Source organism: Gadus macrocephalus, chromosome 17 (genome assembly GCF_031168955.1).
Source record: "Gadus macrocephalus chromosome 17, ASM3116895v1".
In the NCBI taxonomy this organism is placed as follows: domain Eukaryota; kingdom Metazoa; phylum Chordata; class Actinopteri; order Gadiformes; family Gadidae; genus Gadus; species Gadus macrocephalus.
The window spans coordinates 11,717,961-11,734,004 of NC_082398.1; the positions used below are offsets into that span (position 1 = coordinate 11,717,961).

Here is a 16,044-nt window from a genome sequence, read left to right on the forward strand (position 1 = left end):
CATTCCTCTTCCACTCCAAGGTCACAAGAGATCCTTGTCCTCCAGGATGCGTAAGTGGTGTCTGACCTCGACGAACGGGGCTTTCTTTTTAGTGCTTTGCATAAATTGAGTCTTGGTGAGGACTTCATTGCTTGGGTTAAACGTCTGCCTCCCCTGGCTTCTGTTTGCACTAATGAAGTCTCCTCTCCATATTTTTAATTACGAGGGACAAGGCAAGGGTGTCCCTATGGCCACTCCTGTTTTTACGTCTCTATCGAACCTCTAGCCATAGTTATCTGTGCGGCTCACGCAATTTCTGGTATAACCAGGGGGGAACTGGAGTCTCTGTATGCGGACGACATTATTCTTCCCTTATTAAAATCTGCCACCTTCTTAGCTCAATGGCTCTCTGCATTGGGCAATTTGGTCCTGTTACTGGTTACAAACATGATATTAGCGTAAATTTGAAGTAAACTGTTCCCTCTAAATGTTGTGGTAAAGGACCTCCCCCCCTGCCTCACAGAATTACGTGAAAATGTGTAGATTTATATAAAAATAGCTTCTAGACTTCTTATGCTTGACTGCTAGTTTTTTTCCTCCCCCATATCTCACAGGCTGCATAAACTAAGTAAAAATGAATGTGTTGCCCAAGTTTCTTCCCCTGTTCTCGGCAATCCCCATCTTCATTCCTAATTTCCTTCTTGGAAACCTTTGACCAAGCATTCCCTTCATTTAAATGGAACAAAGACTCCACTAGGAAACGGAAGTCACTCTCTATCAAAAGTTGCCCTACCAAATTGATACTATTAAAAAGTATATTATTGGGCAGCAAATATACACTGCATCCTATTCTATTGCAAAGACCCAGCAGTGAACTGTGTCAGGAACCATTCTCCCGCTCTGACTAGCATTGTATTAGGGTGTGCCTTAGCAGCTGCGATGCGGGACTCCTGCTGTTCGGTAACTCAGTGATGTCACCAAGTCACAAAGTAAATGTTGATTGATAACAAGCTGTTTCAGACAGTTCAAGAGAAGAGATTTCTGTGAGACCGTATAAAGAAATTGTTGTACATGGTTATACTTAGTAGACCTTAAACATGGATACAAAAAGCTATATAACACACTAAAAGAAAGAGAAAGGGAAAAATAGGAGCTCTTTAAAATATCCTAAACCAACAAATGAACAGGAATGTGAACACTAGTTTGTTATTAATAACATCAAGATATTCTATTAATTTCTTAAAATATAAGTTAATAATAATACAAATAATACAGTTTACCATTACTGACAAAATGGCTCATACAACACACACACACACACACACACACACACACACACACACACACACACACACACACACACACACACACACACACACACACACACACACACACACACACACACACACACACACACACACACACACACTCCCTCACCTCTCTGAGTTTGTCCTGGGCCTCTGCCAGGGAGGCCTGCTTCTCAGCCAGCTGCAGTGTGGCTGCCTGCAGCCGGGCTCGCTTGGGTTCCACCACCCGGGAGATACGACCGTACACCTGGGGTTCACCGGGGTTGCAGGGTAAGACACGGGAGAGAGAGGGTACGGGTATGAGTATAAACGTGTGAATCCAAATATGTTCTGATTTATATGTTTGTAATGCACTCCTTCATAGCAATACAAATATCCACATTTAATTAGATTTTTTTGTGCATTGAATGTGTGCTGCATGGTAATGGTATGGTATCTTCGAAAGTCTGTGTGTGTGTGTCTCTCCATGTTATTGGTTGTGTTTTGTATCTATGTATATCGCGTGAGTGTGATTCTGTGTGTGTATGTGTATCTACGTGTATCCAGGTGCGCGTGGGAGCTCCTCCCTCACCTCCATGGCTCTGACCCACATGCAGAGGGACTTGGCGGCCAGCGACACCCTGCCAATGATCTCGGGCTGGAAGTCGGCCTGCGTGCAGTACTGGCCCGTCTTCTTCAGCACGCGTTCCGAGATGTTGTCCTTGTCGAAGTTAACCAAGGACTTGATGAAGCTGGACTCACCTGCAGGCAGACGGGACAGTAACACATGGATCAGAGGACAAACAAAGAACAGGTTTTAAGCCCTGTTGTCTTTTTCTGTGTTCCTTGGCCTGTTTGTAGTTCTCAAGACAAGGATATATATGAAAACAATAACTATTTTGGGTACATTTTGCCATACTGCCTTTATGAGCATGTATCTGTTAACTTGGCTTGGTATATACTCCTCAAGTGGTATTTATTCCATCAACTTCCATGTGTGCTTTCCTAAAATTGACCTAACTTGACCTTCACTGTGTCCTCCTGCCATCCACCCCTCTCCTGTTCCCCATCAATTCATTCCTTGTTCCCTGTCCATCCCCTCAGCCATCCATCATCCCTTGTTCCCTGTTCATCGCCTCTCACCCATCCTTCCATCCCTCCCTCCTTCTCCCCCCCTCACCCAGCTGTCTCTTAGCCTCTGCCCAGGTGGGGTCCTTGCACAGCAGGGTCATGACAGCCTGCATCACCGTCTCCACCAGGGTCGGGGGACGCCCGTACGACTTGATCTCCGTCATGTCCTTCTTGTTCAGGGACTCCAAGGCCTGGCCAAGAAAAATCAGCATCACAAAACGTAACGTACATTGAGGTAAGGAAGGAAGTGAGGAAAGGAATTTTAGAAAAAATATGAATGTAAGTAAGAAAGAAAGAGCGAGAGAGAGAGAAGAGAGAGAGAGAGAGAGAGAGAGAGAGAGAGAGAGAGAGAGAGAGAGAGAGAGAGAGAGAGAGAGAGAGAGAGATGAAGGTTGGAGGAAAGTAAGAAAGAAGGAAGAGAAAGAAAGACAGGCTGCCTTTTGGCAGTCAAAGGAGCAGAACCCACATTACATTTAACTCAAGGTCTCAGGGATCAGACACTGTACAGCATCAAAGCATCAGACCGTCAAAAACACCAGTGCTAATAAAGACCAAAGAGACAGAAAGACTATAGCCGAGTTCCCACCAAAATGTACTTTAATGAAAATATATAATAATAATATATAAGTATTTAGAGGAGTATTTAGAGAACTGCTACTGAGAGGAATGATTAATACATATAACAAAATGCTATAATTGTATGAATGTAGTTTACCACTATGGATGCAATAAGAGGATTGTGTGTGAATTACTGCATGTTGAAGAGCCCTAAAGGTCCTGTACCTTTTGATGGTACTACCTCACAAGCTTTAATAAGGTTCCTGCGGTGGAAACAGGGCTTAAGGACCCCAGGCAGAGAGCAGGCAGTGAGCTGGAGGTGTCTGACCTTCATGGCCTCCTCCAGGGCGGGCAGGGCCTCATCCAGGTCCCTCTGGGCGTTCTCAGCCAGGGCCTTACACTTCACCTCCTCCGCCCCGATCTTCTCACTGTGGGCTCCTACTGCCTGTGGAGGACATTACAACATGTTTAATTACTGTGTCAATGGAAAGTGACAAATAAAGAATGCTATATGAAACTATGTGACTATAATAAAACAATCTAACTTCATCTTAACTATAGCTTACATTGCAAGTTCAGTCTTACAACACAAACTACAGTGCAAGAACATTGTAACTTTTAATCAGTTTAACTACAGGGGCAAAACACATTGCACAGAGAAGTATGGCCTTAAATATTCAAAACACTCAGTAATGTTGGTGGTGGAGAATGTGGGTGTTGTAGGGCAGAATTAACATTTTAATCACATTTGATTAAAATCTGGGTTTCTGCAAGCCAACCCACATGAAACAATTCTACTTTTTTTCTAGCCTCGATAAGCACTGCTTTGATTATTTTCACTGCAGTGAAAGACCTTTGGTGAAATTTATATTTAGTCCGAATGAGCGTTGCCATTCACACAAAGTCCTGTTTGCTATTGCTTTAAGAGTCACCGTTCTGTCGTGACGCAGCAGATTGTGGTCATTGTGGATCTGTCATGTTGAATGGTCTTTGAGGTCCTCCTCTGTTCTCCACTGTGGCAGCCAGTTCTGACACAAATCTGGCTGCCGTGTTAAACACGTAGTGGATGAGGTGCATATCCACCATGTTATTTCTCCTACGTTTTGTGTTGTTTGTGGTAATCCCTCTGTTCATGTTTCTTAGTGTCATTGTTTGTGAATTAAAGTGTTTAATCATTTCGTAAATTGGGTGTCTGTGTGTTTGATTGGTTGGATGTGCAGCTGTGCTCCCTGCTGATTGGATTTCCAGGCCTAATCTAAGTTTAAAGATCAGCAAAGGACCACATTCATGTGGCCATCTCTATTTCATCAATGTCTTTGTCTGAGGCCTAGTTCACATCTCGCGTTTTTTTAAATCTGCCAGCGCTTATTTTACATTATATTCCTATGGAGCAGAGTGTTTCTGGAAAAAGTCACAACCGTTTTTTTAAACACCTCTCCCAGCGTTTCTTTCTGCCATACGGAGCGTTGAAAAAGTTCAACTTTCAGGAAGAAAACGGCCGACGTCAGGCGTCTTTTTGGCAACCGACCAATCAAAAGCGGAACATTGACACTTCGTCGCGAAGGAAACTCTCAACTGTCAAAACAAGAAACAATTGCGGACAAATCACTCGGGAAAGTGCCGGTGGAGCGATTAATAGTTTTAATTACAGAACATGTCGAGATCTACGACATGTCCAATGGGCTCTAGCCTGGATACTAGTAGGCGAGTAACGTCGGGTCTAGAATGGGTTCGTTGCTAGGCGATAGAAAAAACGCTCTTGGCGCTTTTAGGACAAAAAACGCTGGCAGCTTTTTTTTGTTGAAAAAACGGTCGGCTCAACTTTTCCCGATTACAAAAAACATGTGAACACGGCCATATTATGTTTTTAATATATTTGTTTTCCGTTTAACTCTATTTGTTATTCTAAGCTGGGTTGGGAGATCCACACACACTCATTATGCCGCGCTTTATGATTCAACACTATCAGGATGACGACGCATGCCCACCTTCTGCTGTTCATCTGCCTCTCTCTTCTGCTGGACGATGACCACCAGGTACTCCTCACACTGCCTCTGGAAGTCGGCCACCTTCACCTTGGCCTCCTCCAGCTCCAGGGACATGGCCTGCACCTTCTCCCTGGTGTCGTCGATCTTGTACAGCCCATTGCGCAGCTTGGTCACCTGCTCACCCAGCTCCCTGCGCTTCTCCGCCAGCAGCCTGCCGGAAGAGGGACACAAACACACAGGCCGTTATGTATGCAAACCTGCCCTGGTGCACACGCATGCACGCATACACACACATAAACAAAGAGACAGACACAGCACAGACACGGATAAGCAACTCGAGCACATACATGAAGAGACGCACACACTGCCACATGTATACATACACGGTAAAGACACACACACACACACACACACACACACACACACACACACACACACACACACACACACACACAAACAGACATAGACACAAACGCACACACACACACACACACAAAAACGGACACACAAACAAACACTGACACACAAAGGAACAACCCGGTGAGGTGTCAGGGTTTAGTACAGCAGAGCTTGGAGTGCGTGTGAGTGGACAGGGCTGTTTACCCAGAGAGAGCGGGAGGTAATGTCAGGGGAGAGCAGATCGGCTGGGGCCAGGTTAATGGAGGGTGAGCAAGAGAGGAGCGGACGAGTGTGACACCAGATGCAACAAGATGATGCCTTAACGAGAGCAACAACAACAACGGCAGCAGAAAAACGAGGGAGCAGATCGACCGCATCCTTCCTGTGTTAGGTTGAACAGAAAAAAAGCAGTACACGTGCGTGAACGCAATGTTCAAACCAGCTCCTGGCTTCCAGTCGGAGCAGCCTTCAACACGGAACAACACTAAACGTGGCCCATCCAAGGCCTGTGGATTCAGCTCTGCGTGTGTGGGCTCTTTGAGGGTTAACAATTAGTCTTGGCCTGCCGCCTTCGATGTGATAAACCTGCTGGGCTCCAGCCATACAAATGACCTTCTAATTCTGCACACCGGCTCCTCCCCTCCCGGGTCACGGTGGGGGGGGGCTCCTGGCAAGAAGTTGATGACATACAATAAATGAGCCGAGGCAGGTGAAGGAGGCACCTGTGGTTAGCCTGAGGGTTTTGTCATCAATTTGATTCACTTAATCCTTTAAAGAGGCTTTTATGCAAAGTGACACACAGTGATCTTTCAGATACAGGTCGCTCAGGAGCAGGTAGGGCTTAGTCAGGGCATCTTGCTCAGGGATGGGGAAATTGGGGTCAGAACCCAGAACCTTTTGGCTTGGAGTCCCCCTGACCACATCACCATCCTGCCCTCAGACCTACTATATTTGCTGGTTTGGCAAAAACTGTCAAAGTGGAGTTAGCAGGTTTTGTGTGCTTGTTCTCTCGCTTATTGCCCATGACTGTTATCTCTGTGTTAACCTGCTCACTACACTCACAGCTGGAAAGGAGATGCTCATTGTTTAACAAGCCAGTTCTGGAAACTACCAGATCAAACCGAACCACCTCACAACAGTGAGGTGAGAGCCCATTGATGGAGCGCTGTTTGTTGCTGACCAGCGAGTGGCCCTCCATACTTTGAGCACTGATCAAAACCTTGTACTGCCACCCTTCATCTTCTTTATTATTGCTAGATCAAAAGCTCAAAGTCAAAATTATATTTTCTGTCATTTCTGCTGATTTCATCATCTATTTGATGTGCGCCCCAAACGTGTGCCACCAAACACTCAAATTCTAATTTAGTGCTACAAATCCTGTAGGCTGGGAGTGCGGCTGGAGCCTGGAGGAGAACCATACTTCTTGTATCCTGACACCAGCTCCAGGTAATTGGTGGGGGTGACGTAGTTGTGCCTCCGGAGCTCCTCCCTCATCCTGTGGGAGAAGGTGGCCACAGACTGGTGCATGGTGACGAAGACGCTGGCCACCCTGGTGTGGATCTAGAACCAAACAGAGGGACGTCACGTTACCTTGTGCTGCAACACGGTGGAGACCATGAACAGGAGTCACTTTGGTTCACAGGATACATGGAAGATGAGATAACCTTCACTTTATTAAGCAACAGGTCAGGTGTTAGATCAGCAGAAAGAAAAAGTGCAAATGGAGGTAGGGAAGAGAAATGTTATGTTTAAATAATAATCATTTGATTTATTAACATCTGATAATTTGTGATAAAAAAATACAAATGTGGATGAAAAACTTCTATCCAGAATATATTTTCTTTTGATTTGAGGATGTTGTAGGATTTTCCAACTAATAGCGACAGGGTCATCATTAATGCCAAACACCTTCTAATCGTTATCTTAAAAGGACATATTTCTCATCAAGGGAGACAAAAGGAAAAAACTAAAAGGCCAAATTGTAAAGAGAGTAAAGAAAACGAGCGTGCTAGTCGATGATGAATGATGACGAGAAGGGTTGAGAAACGACAAGAGACAGAGAAGAAAAACATGACAGGAATTACAAAGACCACCTCCACCACCCGCCATGAATAAATAAATAAATAATCCACGGCGGTAAAACCCCTGCGAACGTGAAACGAGCTCCGGGGGCGGAGATGGGGAAGCTTGTAAACGCAATTAGACCCGGGGTCGCGTTCAGTGGGCACGGAAATGAAAAGTCACCCGATGTGGAAACACGCGGCCCTGCTCTGTTTCTGTTGAACAGGCTCAGGTTAATGCCTCTGTTCCACTGGATGAACCAACCAACCCCCTCCCTCTGCTCGCTGGTTCAGCCGGTCACCAGTGGAACGGCTGGCTGCCTCTCCCTGGGAAGGAGGGAGAGTTGGTTCATCCCCGGGGGGGACTAGGTGTTGGACCAGGTTTGTTTTTTTCATGGGGGCACCAAACTCGAGCATGTGAGACCCCCACACACACACACACAATATTACACCGACACGCACGCACGCACGCACGCACGCACGCACACACGCACACACGCACACACACACACACACACACACACACACACACGCACACACGCACACACGCACACACGCACACACACACACACACACACACACACACACACACACACACACACACACGCGCGCGCACGCACGCACGCACGCACACGCACACGCACACAAAGACACACACACCCCCACAAAGGAGAAGAAACATGAGGAAAAAATCCTGCAGTGTCCTGTAAAGTAGGTTTGGTCATTATCTCAATGTATATCTCGAGAAACAGACAGTTATTCCAGAAATAAATGTATGTCTGACATTTCTACGTACACATTATATCTTTTGTGTATACCACAGTATGTGTTGGTCTGTGATTCTTACAGACCTTTAGCATATGGGGGAGGTGTAAGGAGATAAAGTGTGAAGGACCGAGGGACACTTCCCAACCGTGTGTGTGAGTGACTGTGAACACATTTCAGTTGTTCACACATTTAATGATTTCACAACAAAGACATCAGCAGCCCCAAGGTGTTCAATGAGTGTGAATGAGTGTGTGTGTGTGTGTCTGTGTGTCTCTATGTCTCACCGACTCCACGGTCCCCAGGTCCAGGGCGTCCAGGTACCTCTCAGCCACCTCCAGCAGGGCCTCCCTGGGCCACTCACAGAACCAGTCTATGGTGCTGCAGTTGACCAGCGCCGGGTACTGGCGGATCCGGTTCCTGTTGGGGAGGGGGGGGGTGAGCGAGTACACTGTCAGGCCCGAAGCTGTACAACCTGTCAAATAAATCATAATTTAAGATCAGATGAAATGCATTTTATCAATCCTAGAGGGGAATATTAGGGTGTCCCCCCAGGAAGAGGACAATAGAAGATAGAGAAAAATGGGAAATGCTAAGACAACAAAGAAAATGGAAAAACATTTACTCATAAATAAAAAGCCTGAAATTAAAGGCCGACATTATTGGCAGTTGATGATAACGTTATTGACAGTTTAAAAAAGTGTAAGTCTAATGGCGGGGCAAGGAAATGGAATAAGGGAATCGCAAAATGTAACCCCCCAAATACAAACACACCCTAAAAATTAACCCAACCACAAGAGTTCTGCAGCCAGGCGGAGCGGGGGGGCTGAGGGTGAACCGGATGGGTGAGGAGGTCTAATTGGTATGCGAAGGCTCTTTAGCCTTGGCACTATGATGACGGGGTCATGCTAGCAGCTAGCCTGCAGCTATCACTCAGCAACCTGAGAGTGGTGATTAGCAACGCTCAATGACGCCAGCCACCCCAATTAGCAGCATTATGTGTGGCCACTACTCTGGTCCGCTAATTAAAACAGGGTCCTGGTTCTGTGTGTGTGTGCGTCTGTGGACGTTATTGTTAGATCAGGATGTGTGTGCGTACGTAGCCGTGCAAATGATGCACGAAAAGAAAAGAGAAAAGATGGAGAGTCACTTTTAATTGAGTAATTTGGTATTTTTGTGTGTAAAAAATATTTCTTTAACATTAGGGATTTAAAAAACTATTTGTGTGTCTGCTAGTATACAATTGTGTGCGTGTGTGTCACCGTTAGTGTTTGATCATCAGGAGTCAGGACATGTGAAAAATGTAATGAGAGTACGCAAGAAAACGACTTGTTAGAATATATTAAGTTGTGTAAACACTCCATGAAAGGATCTTTAGCATTAGGGATGAAGACAACAACGTTGTTGTGAGAACCCGATGTGTGAAGAGTGTGCGTGTACGTGAGCATGTGTATCCATGCAAGACAGTGTTTACTGTGAGACCAAGAAGAGGGACAGAGAAACAGTGCTTGTGCCCGGTTGTTTCCAGGGGGCTGTGGTTTACCATCACTGGGTCCTGCGTGCCAGACCTCTCATTCGCCAAGCACGGAGAGGGGGGGTTTGTGGATCAGCCACTAATGAGCCAATCAGAGGCTGGGATCAGATACTAGGTCACTGGGTCAGCCTGGTGCTGAGACACAGCTGGGAGGGAGGTGTCCAGGGAGGCCCGGTGTGTAGGATGTTTTACACCTAAAGCTGTTCACATCAGTGTTTAAATCCTGTCTGGACACACCTGGGGTTGATGAATTATGCTTTTAGATTTTGCAGCAGTTGCTGTTTTTAAAAAAACAATGTTGTGTTTTTTCAAACATATATCCCCTTGCATTACGATTATAATTGTAGGATTCAGGATGCAAGACGATGCTTGGCAATAAACTGTGTCTATGTGTGTTTGTGCACAGACACCGTTTAGATTCCAGTTCTGAATATTTGAATCTGAAGAACTGATGATGTAAGTAACAGAAAGCACAGTGGGTGTTAGTGATGTGATGAATAAACAGAATAGGGAATTCATTTATTTGGGCTTGGGGGGACCCCGATATCTCCCTGATTGAGATGTAGTGCGACTCAGCGACCGGCCGTGATGAACAGACGCGCATATCAAAGCAATCTGTTCATATGAACTCCATCACAGCTCTAGAAATCACAGCTCTAACGTGCTGGGATCAGCGACCGGGGAGCCGTCCATGAGTTCACACAGGCTCCCGGGCGGCCGTCCAAATGGCAGTGAAAAACAAGTGCTGTTCCGTCGCCTCCGTTTGTTTTCTCGCATATGTGTGTGCGTGGCGACACACAAAGGGGAGTTCAAGAACACTCGTGCTGCGCGATCCGGCGTTGCCACGGCAACAGACGGCAACACCGGCAGTTCGCGGGGCGCGGGTCGAGGAGCGGCGTTCGGCGGCTCGAGGCTGAGCCAGGCGCGGCGGATGATGGAGGTCAGGACAGCACGGTGGAGACGCACCCCTCCGTCTCCGTAATTGCGCGGGTGAGGCAAGATAGCTCGTCTGTTCTGTTCCCCTCTCGCTCTCTTTCTTTATTACTGGCGTCGAACAACCGGGGTCGGCGGAGAAGGAGCGAGGTGCGAGACGGCAAGGAAGGTTTCATCAAACACAACAGAGAAGAGGAGGAGCAAGGGGGGAGACGATCGGAGAGGGGAGAGGGGATGAGAAGGGGGAGAGAGGAGAGTGGAGAAGAGAGGAGGAGAGAAAAGGGGAGAAGTAAGGAAGAGGAGAGAAGATGGGGAGGAGAAGAAAGGAGATGCATAGAGGAGAGTAGAGGGGACTTGTAGTGAGGAATAGAGAGGAGCAGAGGGGAGGGGAGTAGAGAGGACAAGAGGTGAGTCAAGGGGAGCATATGCACAGAGCAAAGAGGAGTAGAGGGGAGGAGAGGATTGGGGGAAGGGTTAGTCCCCTCCCTCCTCCAGTACCTGAAGGGCTCCCCCACGGGGCTCATGCAAAGCACCACATGCAGGTTGTTCCGGACCCTCTCGATCAGATAGGCGAACATGGAGTCCGGAGTCTCCAGGACCCCGTCCTTCCTGGCCGACTCTGACAGGGCTCCACACACCTGGAGGAGGTACAGAAACACACACTCACACATATCGCCGTGGAAACACTTCAATCAGACATTGCATGTCCTGAGAGAACATGGTTAATGAGACATGTGGGAGTGATGGCATGCTGTGTGTTGTGTTAAGTAGGCTGAGCTGTCAAGAGGAGGCGACAGGAGCGCTCTGGTGTGATGGCTTAATGTGGAACTGGGAGAAAAGTAGCGTGATAGAAAGAGTTGATTGGAGGAGAACATACATAACCAACAAATTGACTATTCATTAAAGCTTGTTTAAGTATACTTATATGGCGGGGGAGGAGGAGAGAGAGAGAGAGAGAGAGAGAGAGAGAGAGAGAGAGAGAGAGAGAGAAAATACTTTTCTCTTGACCTAAATCCTTGGCCTCCACAAGCCACAAGTACTAAACTGTACTGCATCATTAAACTTGTGTGCATTTCACTTGTGTAATTATTATCGCATGAGAGAGATAGAGCGAGAGCGAGAGAGAGGGAAAGAGAGCGTGCAGTAACTTTACAGGCAGACAGGTGGATTGACAGGCAGATAGACAGACATCCAGACAGACAGATTAGGTGACCTCGTCAAACTCGTCCTGCTTGTAGAGGTTGGGCACCTCCCCAGAGCTCAGCACGTTGTTGATGTCCTCCAGGAAGGACTCCTCCACCATCTGGGCGTCACTGAACACCAGCACCGTGGGCAGGTCGTCCACGCCCGTCTGCCTGTACAGCTTCTTGATGTCTGAACAAAGCACAACACAAAGCATTGGCTGATGCGTGGAAGTGCTCTCCTCCTCTCAAGGAACCGTCTCAGGTATAGCTTGTGTCAAGATTTCTTGCAGGGAGATTGTTGTCGTTAAAGTTGCTTGACTAAAGGTAAATAGTACAAAGACAGGAGAAAATATTTAAAGTGAATACATAAAAGTATCTCTTTTAAAACTATGCTGCCAAAAACAAACCTGCCAAGGCATCCAGAAAAAGATGAGAAAAGATTAAACGTCAGGGTGAAATTCAATCACACTGAAGTGTTGCCCCTTGGTGCCTCGGTTACCATGAGCAAGGCAGTCTGGTGAATCTTGGATCAGGACAGTGGGAGAGAAGGAAACTGCTGAGCGGGTGGAACTGAAGTGTGGAATCGTGGCTGCTTGATATCTCTCTACGGGTCGATGAAGGGTTATGAAAAACAAGCGCTGGCTTGATCATCTGACAGAGACGAATAAATAAGAATTACCCCTTGCCTCCGACATCCAAAATGTCAATTTGCAGCCATTAAGCTCCCGGAAACAAAGATGCATTTGGTGTGGTGGGGGGCTGGGGTGGGGGGCTGGGGTGGGGGGCTGGGGTGGGGTGGGGGGCTGGGGTGGGGGGCTGGGGTGGGGGGTGGGGTGGGGGGCTGGGGTGGGGGGTGGGGTGGGGGGCTGGGGTGGGGGGTGGGAACTCGTAACGGGGGGGAAACAAACACGGGGTGACAGCAGATAACTGTGACAAACGGGGGCTGTTTGAAGTGTTCCTTTAGCGTGCGGATCAGCAGCATACGGCCCACCGTCTGAAACTATTAATATTCAATGCTCAGACAGCCGAGGCAGACATAATTCACCACAATTATGTGCTAAACAAATGTTGCTGTGTTGGCGGATCAAACCCTAATGGCTATAAATTGATTTTCTTCCCCCGAGCCTGGGCCCTCTCCTCACGGGGAGATACCGGAGATCTTTTAAAAGACGTTTCTGTGTGCAGGATGCTGATCCATGTATTAGCCTAGGTCTTGTCGTCGGCTACTGGGCCTCCGATAGCAGAGTGTGTGGACGGCCGCGATACAAGCTCCCTTGAGGCCTCGAACTGTGATTAAGGGCTATGTGAATAAAGTTGACACAACTACAACATCCCCCCCTTTTGGGTTTGTTGAGTGCTGTGTAATTTGGACTAAATGAAAAGTGCATTGTAATCATAACACTAATGACATTAATCATTTTAATTATGCATTGCTCATTCATATTTGTAGCGTGTCCTCTTCTCCAGGGTGCGGGTGAGGCCTGTTAAATATTTTCAAACTCAACAGTTGATTTTAATCCGTCCAGACTATCAGGTCTGTGTTTTTTTCCCCCTACAAACAACTCTTGAGAGAAGCCGTAATTACCTTCTGTTTTTTATTGACAGACTCAAGCGTTGACTCAAGCGATGATTTTAAATCCATCCAGATGGAGATCTTTAATTTTACAAGTGATGGATGATGGCTCCTCAGAATTTCAGAGAACATTTGAGTCCACTGCTTTCATCAGGCAGGGCCACTCTTAAGAACTTTAATAGTCATAAGTTAGCAATCACACCACATAGTACTTTTACTAATGAATACTTATTCATGGTCACCTGGATGCATGATTCGCATCTCAAATTGAGAAGCTAAGACCGCATAAGGAGATTTCCTGTGAGGTGATCAAGGTCCCATGGATACATTCTTACCAAATAAGGGGCCGATCACGTTGAAACCTGTCTGTAAGCGTTATTTTTATCTCAGGTAGGCGTGGGCACCAACAACTCCAGCCCCTCAGCAATGCCAAAGCAGTGCGCAATACGTTCCCTTGAATTAAAATGACAAATTGCCACCGTATGTCACATTGTATGTCATCGGGGTCTAAGGTAACAGCGCCCCTCTCCCAGCCTCACCTTCCCTGAACTCCATCTTGCGGTACTGTTTGGTGACCTCCACCTGGAACACCTGGTAGGTGCAGATGGAGGCGGCCATCTTGGACAGGCTCTGGCGTCCTGAGCCGCCGACGCCCACCAGCAGCATGTTGCCCCGGGGTTGGCTGATCACACGCACCACTCGGGTGACTGGCGGGAAGGACAAGCACATACACAACCACACACAATGAGACGCAGCGCAACGGGGTCAATGTCTGCAAGTTTAAAATACCAATATGGAACAATTTAGCGTTTACATATATTTCTAGATTACTTTGATGGTCCCATATTATACCAGGTTTCCCATTATTTTTTTAAATCTGCATCTTCCTGTGTTTTAGTGACATCACAAGTGGGCGTGTCCACCTAGACGCATGACGGATAGATGAGCAAGGTTTGCTACAGTCCACTGAGTATGCTGTTAGACTTAAATATCAGGCTCACATCTAGGTGGACACGTCCACCTGTGATGTCACTAAAACACAGGAAGAGGAAGATTTTCTAAACGGCTTGTAATGGCTAATCACACTCACACATGGTGGTATAATATGGGACCTTGAAGTATACATTTCTACTTTTCATATTAGGTATATACTGTATCAGTTTTTTGCAAATGCATTCTCATTTTAAACGTGTATCTCTTTTTTAATTTGTATAATTGCGATGCACTCCTGTTGTGAGGCACAAAATCCCTGTCTGGGATTGATCAAATAAATCGTATCCTACGTCTTATCTTAGCAAACGGTGCACAATCGGTTGTCTAGGACGTATACACCTAGACACACACGATCGCACACAAACGTTTCAAACGTTCGCAAACACCCACCCACCCACACGCCGGGATGATTTCTCATGTTTCGGGGCCAAGCTCATTTTGTATGCAGGTAGGGCTTCACGCTGAGGCAGAGGATTGCATGGGTAGTAAACACAGAGGGGGGGCTGGCTCAGAGTCTGGGCGAGGACCTGGAGAGACGGCACACTTCCCGGTCCCCACGAGGGAGGCGGGTCCTCGCGAGAGCGGGAAAACAAAGAATAATTAGGAGCCCCGACGAAGCCTCATGCCCGGAGAGAGGGATGGAAATCTATTTTTCATCCCAGCTCCTTGGCACTATAAATTCCACGCGAAGGCTCCGGGACCTGTTCCATTTTACGCCGTGCCTCCCATGCCCATCGCACATCAATGATCTCCTGTCTCCTATCTCGGTTTGGTTTCCCAGGTAATGTGAGTCCATCCATTTCATTAGCATCCGCTCGCAAGGCGGAGATTGAATCCCGTCTACCGGGCAAGACAGGCCCGGTTAGAGTACAAGTGGATGAGCCTCTTCTGAGCAGAGAGCTAACAAGAGAATTCGAGTTCTCCACTTCATCTCATGCCATTTAAATGAGGCTGGGGAGTGTTTAATGGGTGCCATTTGAGGCCTTGTCTCCCAGCTTCTTGTTCAACCTGCATTGTATCTGTCTGTATAGTTATGGCCCAGAGTCTCTTCTGATTCTTTGCTCTCAGAGACTTTAGTGTTTGGACACACACACACAGACGCACATATGCAAGCCATAAATCAGAAGTATAATCTCATCTAATCCTTATCATCTTCATAAACAAGGGTACACATACACAGATACACACAAACACAGCGGGATACAGTAATAACATCCACTCATCTACCTTTGTCAACAAGGAGACACATTTACACACAAACACACACATACATACACACACACACTCACAACACAAACACAGTTTGCCAACACACACACACACACACACACACACACACACACACACACACACACACACACACACACACACACACAAACACACCAAAGACACACTGGGCACATACACACATAGCACCCACACACAGCGAGATAAACTAATAACCTTCACTCATCTAAACAAACAAACAAGGTGACACACACAAGCAAATATATCTCTGAAGTCCCCCCCCGCCCCAACACACATACACACAGCATCCACACCCAGCACGCAACACTAATAACATCTAATCATCTACCCTCGCAAACAAACAAGGTGACACGTGGCACATACACCTCCATCGCAGCCTCCCCCTCCCCCTCACACACACCCACCCCCCCGCC

General features: G+C 47.0%; 1 protein-coding gene across 1 annotated transcript in view; it reads right to left on the reverse strand.

Moving 5' to 3' along the window:
* The window catches only part of dnah2 (dynein, axonemal, heavy chain 2), a 212,076-nt gene that overhangs the window by 39,103 nt on the left and 156,929 nt on the right, over positions 1–16,044 (reverse strand). Inside the window, 10 exon segments of the mRNA XM_060035906.1 lie at positions 1,417–1,533; positions 1,858–2,027; positions 2,446–2,587; positions 3,283–3,399; positions 4,943–5,153; positions 6,762–6,901; positions 8,454–8,586; positions 11,132–11,271; positions 11,847–12,007; positions 13,930–14,097. Coding sequence (XP_059891889.1) covers positions 1,417–1,533; positions 1,858–2,027; positions 2,446–2,587; positions 3,283–3,399; positions 4,943–5,153; positions 6,762–6,901; positions 8,454–8,586; positions 11,132–11,271; positions 11,847–12,007; positions 13,930–14,097 — 1,499 coding nt within the window.